General features: G+C 43.4%; 2 protein-coding genes across 2 annotated transcripts; one reads left to right on the plus strand and one right to left on the minus strand.

Moving 5' to 3' along the window:
- The first annotated feature begins 252 nt into the window (after nucleotides 1-252).
- On the plus strand, nucleotides 253-1,066 carry LOC120358605. The gene is made up of 2 exons (XM_039453232.1): nucleotides 253-437; nucleotides 505-1,066. The coding sequence occupies exons 1-2, from the start codon at nucleotides 376-378 to the stop codon at nucleotides 1,049-1,051; spliced, it is 609 nt and encodes a 202-aa protein (XP_039309166.1). The 5' UTR covers nucleotides 253-375; the 3' UTR covers nucleotides 1,052-1,066.
- Nucleotides 1,067-4,866: 3,800 nt separating this feature from the next.
- LOC120358037 lies at nucleotides 4,867-7,031 on the minus strand. The gene is made up of 2 exons (XM_039450519.1): nucleotides 6,771-7,031; nucleotides 4,867-5,609 (listed from the first exon to the last, which is right to left on the minus strand). Exons 1-2 carry the CDS (start codon nucleotides 7,029-7,031, stop codon nucleotides 4,956-4,958), a joined length of 915 nt encoding a protein of 304 aa, XP_039306453.1. The 3' UTR covers nucleotides 4,867-4,955.
- Between the last annotated feature and the right edge of the window lie 1,992 nt (nucleotides 7,032-9,023).

Genomic DNA, 9,023 nt, shown 5'->3' on the forward strand with positions numbered 1-9,023 from the left:
CGTTTCATGTATGTCATGTTTCACGTTTCATGTACGTCATGTTTCATGTACGTCATGTTTCTTGTACGTCATATTTCACGTTTCATGTACAACGTTGCCAGACCGCGAAAACGTGTCGTGACACGTTCGAGCGATAACGATGATGATGAAATTGTTTGATAGAGGAGAAAAGTATCCCCCACTCCTTTACAATTGCAGAAGCATAAACGTGTCGTGACATGTGAAAGCGATAACGATGATAATAATGAAATTGTTGAAAGAGGGGGAAGCCTCCCCTCTCCTTAAAAGTGCAGAAGCATTAATCTTCAAATAAGCAGCATAATTTCTTGCAACATCAGTATTGCATCAGAGGTTCGAACGAACAAACGATTCGCAATGTACTTTGCCGAGGGAGGTAACACATTGTACAGTGGTGAAGTGAAGAAGGAATGCAATGGGTAAGTTTCGATATTCTAATAGCGTTTATGCAACGTTGTGTGATAAACTTTTGATTTTCTTTTACAGCATTTCGACGGAGCGTCGTACAGCGCGCTTATTGAGCAGACGTTACGCTTTGACAGCTACGAGTTACAAGTATTTGGAGATTGGAATTAACGTCGGTCCACCGAGTTACGTGGAGATCGCCATAGGAGATCATCAAGGACGAGAATTGATACTGTCTGTTGAAACGTGGAAAGGTCTCTACGAGCAACGATGGAATATTTCCAAATTAATTCGGAATGACTACAAGGACAATTTTATAAGCGTCGGACCCTTAACAATCAAAGTTAGTGTGATGAATGACGTTAGGCTCATACGTCTCGAATCTTCTAACGTGTATGTGACAGTGATTGAATCCACGTTACATCGTATGTTCAGTTTGTACGAGTGTATCAACGTAATGTTCGAGCGCTTAGTTAGAATCGTTGATACAGTCGATGTTAAGTACACACAATTCTTAAACATCGCGTCCAATGTAATGAATCAAGAAAAAGCGATACGAGAGAGCAATATCTTCGATATGCGTCAACTCGTCGATTGTGAGTTGTTAGCTTTATTTTTTACTGCATAAACAATGTATTCACAACAGACAATAAATTGTTTATTATTAAATTTAAATTGCAACCTTTTTTTATTTTTCCTCTTCCAAAAAAATCCACAGTTATACATTAGTATCAATACCACGATATTTAGTTTTGAAATATTTTAAAAAGAATGTGCGAAGATACGAGAGTACAGTCAGGCTAAAAAGATGCGAGTATACGAGAGTAAAGTCAGGCTAAAAAAACGTGTGTTTTAAATGCTCAGTCGTAGGCTAAAAAGATGCGAGTATACGAGAGTAAAGTTAGGTCTTAGCGACGGAGAATGCTCTAGCTCTTCAGTCTCAGTCTAGCTCGCGCGACTGTAACAACACAAAAATGGGTTACAGTCCAAATATTCCCGTGCAAATATCGCTTCCGGAAATAGAATTAGGTTTAGTGGTGCCTGAACCGCGTCAACCTATAAGTTTCCGTGAGTTGGTAATACGTTTTCGCGAGCTGGGTGCCCGTTTGCGTTACTTTAGGCTGGAAGGACCAGCCGTTCGCAGTCGTGCTGCGGTCATAGACAATGATGTAAATTGGTGGCCCGATGGACCAATTTTCCATGGTGGTCGCGGGAATGGCCGCTTGTTGCCCTTCCCCGGTATGGACTTGCAGCCTATACGCCGACCTCATCTCGATCGCTACAACGCGCTTTTAGGCGGTCGCGGGGGTGGTCGATTAAACATCCCCCGTTTAGACCTGCCCATACGCCCGCCTCGTCATCTACATGATGCTGCCGAAGCTGCTCCTCGTGGTCGGGGGGCAGCTTTATTAGATTTTTGCGACGTGAGAGGGCTCAAGGTCAGGCTGGACCTTCACGAGATCGGGCTCCGGACGAGGAGAAGGAGGAGCAGGAGCAGGAAGAGGACAAGGAGGAGGACAAGGAGGAGCAGGAAGAGGAGAAGGATGAGAGGGCTCAAGATCAGTCCGGACCTTCTCAAGATCGGGCTCCGGACGAGGAGGAGGAGGAGGAGGAGGACAAGGAGGAGGACAAGGAGGAGAAGGATGAGAGGGCTCAAGATCAGTCCGGACCTTCTCAAGATCGGGCTCCGGACGAGGAGGAGGAGGAAGAGGAGGACAAGGAGGAGGACAAGGAGGAGAAGGATGAGAGGGCTCAAGATCAGTTCGGACCTTCTCAAGATCGGGCTCCGAACGAGGAGGAGGAGAAGGAGCAGGAGGAGGACAAGGAGGAGAACAAGGAGGAGCAGGAGGAGAAGGACAAGGACAAGGAGAAGGAAAAACAATAGTGATAGTGGTGGTGGTGGTGGTGGTGGTGGTGGTGGTGGTGCCAGCGGCGGCGGTGGATCGCCCCAGCGGACCCCGCGTTAGACAGCGCGCATCCCCTCCACGCACGCGGCGGTGGCGGCGGCGGCGGCGGGCCCCGCGGAAATAGCCGCGCACACCCCACAAAATATTCGCCATCGTATCGCTTATCCCCCTCGTGATGACAGACATTTCCGATTTCAAAGTACAGTCATACACACCTCCTAGCGGTGTGATTTATTATGTTTATGTAAACAGAGTGACAAGTACATGGTCCATGTTTACATTAAATAGTCAGTAGTTGCCTCCACGCGACACATTTCAAAGGTGTCGGTCAAGAACATGGTCCTCGAATCGTTATCTCTGTTTATATAAACATTGATTACGCGAACCATTTCCGATTTCAAAGTACTGTCATACCCACCTCCTCGCGGTGTGATTTATTATGTTTATGTAAACATAGTGACAAGTACATGGTCCATGTTTACATTAAATGGCCAGTTGCCTCCACGCGACACATTTCAAAGGTGTCAAATTTATTTAAACATCGGCCAAGAACATGGTTCTCAAATCGTTATCTCTGTTTATATAAACATTGATTACGCAGAACTACCGGTTAGGTTTACACGTGTGACCCCGTTTTAAGCCCCCCTCCCCCTCCGCCATCCGGTTTGGTCCACCCGCGGGACCTTATCGCCGGTTAGGTCCCCCCGCGCGACCCGAAATATTCCCCCCTTCCCCGCACCCCCCTGAGATCCCCGAGTTTGAACCGGCTTATACATTCTACTATCATTATCGTACATTTATTGATATATCAAATTATAATAGTAATTGTAATGATGAAATAATCTCAAAACTTTATACGTGCAATCACATGATTCGTAGCAAGCTTTCTGACGAACATAGTGAAACTTTACCAGTGGAACTTCGTTATAATACTATACTTCCTTAACATGAAAATATTGTGATAGACAATTTTGAAAATTGAAAAAAATGGAAAACATTGAACGAGTGGAACGCGTTGCTCTTGAGCGTTTCTGCCCAGGCGTATTTACTTAACGCATCAATGACGGTAAGTATGTAACTATGACCTCTATTGTACTTTGAATATAGACGCATCTCGACGATATCAGCTTGCCATAGATCGTCGAATCCTTTGATTATAACGTGTCTTCGAGAAAAATTGCGCCTTGTTGGGCGTGTAATTCCTCGAGGAGCCGTCGCCTCTCGGAGCTAATTTTCTTCGACGAACTCATGTTTCAGCGCGTAAACGAGTTATATTACAACTGACTTGTATCGCGGGCACGCAATTTAATTTATATTACTGTCGCAGAGTTCCTCTACTTTGTTTTTATGTTGTTTTGACAAACGTCTTTCTTTGTTACAAATTTCTGTCATCCATCAATAACTTTTCTTTGTCTTCCGGTATTTGGCGGTTAGATACTTGGTGGTAATTATTCTTGACCTGATTTACGATCGTTCGACAACGATCCAACACTCGTTCTTGAGTTTTTTCATAGCGATCTTGAGTCGATTGATAGTAATCTAACAATCGTTCTTGAACCGTTCTATTTTTATTGAGAAACCGTTCAAAATCATTCGTTAGACGTTCGTAACCGTCTTTTCGATGTTCATTGCCACTCAATTTTCCGTTGTGACTCGGCTTTTTATAATTATACGCTGAAACTCGTCGTTTTATCGTAATGCTCACACGTTTTTCTCGAACAAAGTCAGTCTCTCGTCTAATTCGTTTTCGCGAATACGCGATTAATTTATAATAATACCGGCTTCGCGAAGTTCCTCTACGATAGACAGCATCTAGTTGCCGTGAGCGTCGTTGTCGGCTTGATGCGAAGCTTCAAGCAATCGAAGTCGATCCACCAACTCGTTGGAATCGTTCCAATAAACGTGTTACATCCAGCCTTAAGGAAAGGAAGGCAGGGAAGAATGCAACAAAAACTCTTTTATTCTCGTGACCGCACTAGTGGGACGTGCGGCACGAACCGAACGCACTTTTGAAGATTCCGAAATTATGCGTCAACGTGTAATGACACGCTTTAACGCCTTTTCAAAATCGTGCGATTGTTGGTCCTAATTTGAGTCAGAGAATTCAATCTCTATAACTCGGGATCGGACCGAGTGTAATCTTTTCGAGTCGGGAGGTTAGTGTGTGAGTACGAGATGGGTTTGATGAAATAAAATTTTACATTGGAGCTTCTTTTAAACTAAAATTTAACATATATTCTAATATTTGAATTTTGCATACATAAGGTTCAAAAAGAATTAGCAAATGAATACATTATCGGTTATTGTTATTTAATAGAAGAAAAGAAAACAATATAACAAGGTAATCATTATTAATTAAGACAGCTGTACGTAATAGGTTAGTTTAATTAAAATACAAAACGATTAGGTAATGATTATTCAGAAGTTTAAAAGTTATATACATTGTTTAATATCGATACATAATTGTAAAAGTGAACAAAACAAGAAATTAATTAAAGGTTATTGAAGAAATTAATATTATGTATTATCGCTAGGAGTTATAGTATAAAATAAAAAAATAAAAAACTTAATTCTATTACATTTGTGTAGGAGAAGATGGAATTGACGCATTTGTTAATTTACTATTTAGGAGTGGTAATAATTATAAAATAACGTGGATTCGGTGGTAGGTGGATCTTCAGGATCGTGGTCGGAAAGGAGAATTACTTCTTCTAGGAATTCCACGCTGGACGTGGAATTCACTGGTGAGGGAGGAGGGGGAATTTCCTCTATGAATTCCACGCTAGGCGCAGGACTCAAGGGAGAAGAAGGATTAGAGAGATCAACTGGGACAGGCGAATACGAGGGGGAGGGAAAATCAACGGGGTCTTCGGGAACAGGCGAGTACGAGGGGGAAGGGAGATCAACGGAATCTTCGAGGATAGGCGAGTACGAAGGGGTATCTGGAGCGATCCTATATGTAAGTAGAGAGGAGATAGAGGGAGCAGGGGACGGAGAAGATGAGGAAGGGGAAGGTGGGTCGCGTTCCTCTGGGATAAGCGGAGGTATCTCCAAAGATGGTGCCCATCCAGGAGCCGGTTCCTGGCGCAAATTCTCCCGTTCCCTTATCCTTAGGATTGCCCAGAGGCACTCGAGGATAACGACTTGCCTCCCGAAGTATTCCCGGAGACGATTCGGGCGATGGCGATGGGGTCGCGATTTCCGTGGGATGTGAATTTTGCCCACTAACCGATAATTAATCAATGAATTAGGAGAATCCGGTAAGTGACTGAATAAAAACTAACTTACTCTCTGATTGATAAATATGTCAGGTCCCTCTGTCTTCGAAGGCTTTGTGGTTGAAGTCGGTTCTGGGCTGACCTCGGAAGCTCGGTGGTTGTTTAATTGAGGCACAGATTCTAAGTTTTAAAATGATTTTAACGCGCACAGCTTCGACACTTGCAACGCGTGGATGTGAGTGCGGAGTTGAACTTTGAATTTTTTGAATGAAAAATGAATGAATGAATCTCGCGGCGTTCGAAGCTGCGTATTTTATAGGGCATAGGAAAAGGGCGTGAGATTAGTTTGGTGGGTGAGATGAGGATTTGATTGGGTGAAGCTTTTTGAGCTTTTTCCCTTTCCTTGGAGATTCCTTGTTGTTGAAATTTTGAGCTTATTCGTTGGGTAATTCACCAACGCTCACTACCAATCATATTCTCGTATGATCTTTCGTTGGCTAATTTTCCATCTTCTCCCGATTTTTCTTAACTCTAAGAGGGGCGAGCAGTTGCATTACCCAATCGCTTAAGGGATTCGTTATTTTCGGTTCCTCTTCTTGGAACGTTCGGTCGCGATTTTTTATATCGTCGCGTCCGTTTATTTGGGACTCGCTTTCCATATGAATCATCTTTCCGTTCGTGATGAAACATAGGTTCGAACAAACAAAGCCGGGTTGTAAATTTCGATTTTATATTTTTATAGTTTCCGTCCGGCGTCGCGACTCAATCTTATCTCTGATTGTTGCCAGACTTTAATAACGTTTAAATCTTTTCTTTTTCGAGTCCAGGCTTTGTTTGTCCATATGAATTATTAAATAAGCATCGTTGCTTGTAATTTTGTCGTCGCACGACTTCTTCTTTTTTTTTTGCTTCTATTTATTGCTCCGGATGTAATATGTGGCCATTATATATATATTCCGAGAACAATGTTTGATTTTTTCTTATAATAGCCGGGTGATAGTGTTATTTATAAAAGAGAAATCGTGGAGTTCCGGATATAAGTGTTGTAAATTTTACAGACAATCCCTTAGCTTGTTTAACATAATTTATATAATGGATGCGAAAAGGGAAATCGTGAAATCCTCCGGATGTAACAAACGTAATCTATCTTATTATCGTTTAGTATCATAACTCTAGGTAATCTCTTTCCGGATTTATTCTTTTTCTTTGATGTAAATTTGACCGACATCAATGGTGCGATCACGTGTCTGCACTTGTATCCTCTGTTGCCCCGTAATTGCTTCTTCGCGGTGTAATTTTTTCTATGTGCGCTTGTAGTTAACAATATGCTCTTGTACTTTTGCAAATCGTTTTCCGTATAAATAAGATCAACGGGAATTCTCTTAAAAATCAACTCGTAAAGACCGGGTGTGTCAGCATATCGCACACCATCGACAATTATGTTCTCATTGCGGTCCACGTCAAATTTTTTATTACCAAGCATCATTTCATCCTTGTCGAGACGAACGCTATATATGGTGTCTATAATTTTCTCTTTTCCGCCACCGCTGAGAAAATGTACTTTTGACCCAATGGACCCAAATACTGCGACAATGTTTTTGGACCTTCCAACGTTTGCATCTAATGTTGGACAGATGTTTCGAACGAATCGTCTGTGGTTTCGAAAACATTCTCGGGAGCATCATCCGTTAATTTTACAGTTCCAACCGTCGTACGCGGTGTGGATGTTATCATGAATGTTGGATGATGAATCCAACGTGACGTTCGATTGTCTCGAACATTTCTTTTTGCTTGATGTTACTTTCGAAAATTTATAAGATGCGCCATCGTCGTCGTCATCATCGTCATCGTTATCGTCGTTATCATCGTCGTCGTCGCTATGCCTTTGTTTCTTTATAGTATTTTTCGACACTTTTGCCTTGGTATCTTTAACCTCTCTCTTAATCGGTTGAGATTCCTCGACGATCTGTTTCAGAGGTTCGACGATGGGCTTGAAACGTCTCTCCATCGCAATATCCTCCTCGATCTTACCGGTTTTTAGAGCGCGATGCTTCTTGCGGATCGCCTCGCTCGTCTTTTCGATCTCCATCGCGAGTTTTTCGCGTTTACGCCTATTAACCATGACGAACGTCTCTGTCCAAGATGTCGAGAAAGACTAACCGTTTCGCGGTATCGCGAACTCGTTAAATCCTTTTCTGTATCGTCCGTTACTAAGAGGGCTGTCCTTGTCTATCACTAGAAATTCGTATTCGTGTTGCCAACAAGTACGGCATATCGGTGTTAACGTGATCGTTGTAAACGTGTTTCAGGTTGGTACCATCCTGTTTAAACAGGATTAGAAGATTCGCGTTATCGCGTATCAGATGTTTAGGTATCCTCGCGTACGTTTGACACAGATAAAAACAATCGACATTTGAGTGGCGACCCATTGAAAAATATTCTCTCACTGCATCCTGCTTATCGCATGCAACGTCGTCGAAGACGAAGATTGAATTCGGACGCGCCTCGCTCGACGGAATAACATCGCTATTATTTGAGAACGTAAAATAGCCGATTTCGTCGATCAATTTCAACAGATTTTCGAGATATTGATATTTAGGCTGCTGCAGCCATTTGGAATATACATAAACGTTCTCGAAACGAACGCCGTGCGCCTCTCGAGCAGGCTTATCAGAACATTAGTCTTGCCGCAATTACTCGGCCCCGCAATTGCGCGTATGGTACTCGGTAGCATTTCGCCGTGCTTCCGCAACGGTGCGCTGTCCTCCATCATTCACAATTTCTCGTCACAGTTTGTGACGCGTATCGTACGCGATTGCCGCACAAATTTCATGTTTCACACTAAACTCGCGTGACACGTTGAGCGCCTATTTATAGATGTGCGAAACCGTGAATCGCTCAATATCAAAAATGTTTTTCGCGCTGTCACATTCCTGCGATATTCTTGATCTGAGCGCTGAGCAGTTGGAATATATACCAAAAATCGTACTTTTATGCGTATACGGTAATTACATCGACCACGTTTGGGAACGGCTTCCGAAACATATACAGGTAGACCCGGAAGTTCGAACCTATCGTCGCTGCGACAAGCATTATAATCAACCTTGACAGCGTACGCACGTACGACGGACCGGCACCGAGGATAAAGGATTGCAGCGAATGTCAGCGTCGAGCGAAGGCTGCGTCGGAGGTCTGCTGAATAGAGCGATAAACGCGCTTCCTTTCGAGTTACATATCCCAGGCTATCAGTTTTGCCGTCCGGGCACTCGGTTAAAGAAACGATTAACCAGAGGAGACAGAGGCGTAAATCCATTGGACGCGACGTGTCGCGAACACGATATTGCGTATTCTGAAAGTAACGAACTCGTCGACAGACACGCGGCGGACAAGGTGCTCGCCGATAAAGCGCTGGGACGCGTCATCGCAAAAGATTCGACTGTTGGTGAGAGAGCCGCCGCAGCAGCCGTTTGGGCAG

This window comes from Solenopsis invicta, chromosome 1, assembly GCF_016802725.1.
Source record: "Solenopsis invicta isolate M01_SB chromosome 1, UNIL_Sinv_3.0, whole genome shotgun sequence".
NCBI classification, from domain to species: domain Eukaryota; kingdom Metazoa; phylum Arthropoda; class Insecta; order Hymenoptera; family Formicidae; genus Solenopsis; species Solenopsis invicta.

Bases quoted from the DNA above. Each gene is read 5' to 3' on its own strand.
- LOC120358605 (XM_039453232.1), top strand. From the start codon at position 376: ATGTACTTTGCCGAGGGAGGTAACACATTGTACAGTGGTGAAGTGAAG. The intron at 438-504 runs GTAAGTTTCGAT...TTTCTTTTACAG, and splicing joins GTGAAGAAGGAATGCAATGG to CATTTCGACGGAGCGTCGTA.
- LOC120358037 (XM_039450519.1), bottom strand. From the start codon at position 7,031: ATGCTTGGTAATAAAAAATTTGACGTGGACCGCAATGAGAACATAATT. The intron at 5,610-6,770 runs GTCAAATTTACA...AGAGTAAGTTAG, and splicing joins TGATCGCACCATTGATGTCG to TTTTTATTCAGTCACTTACC.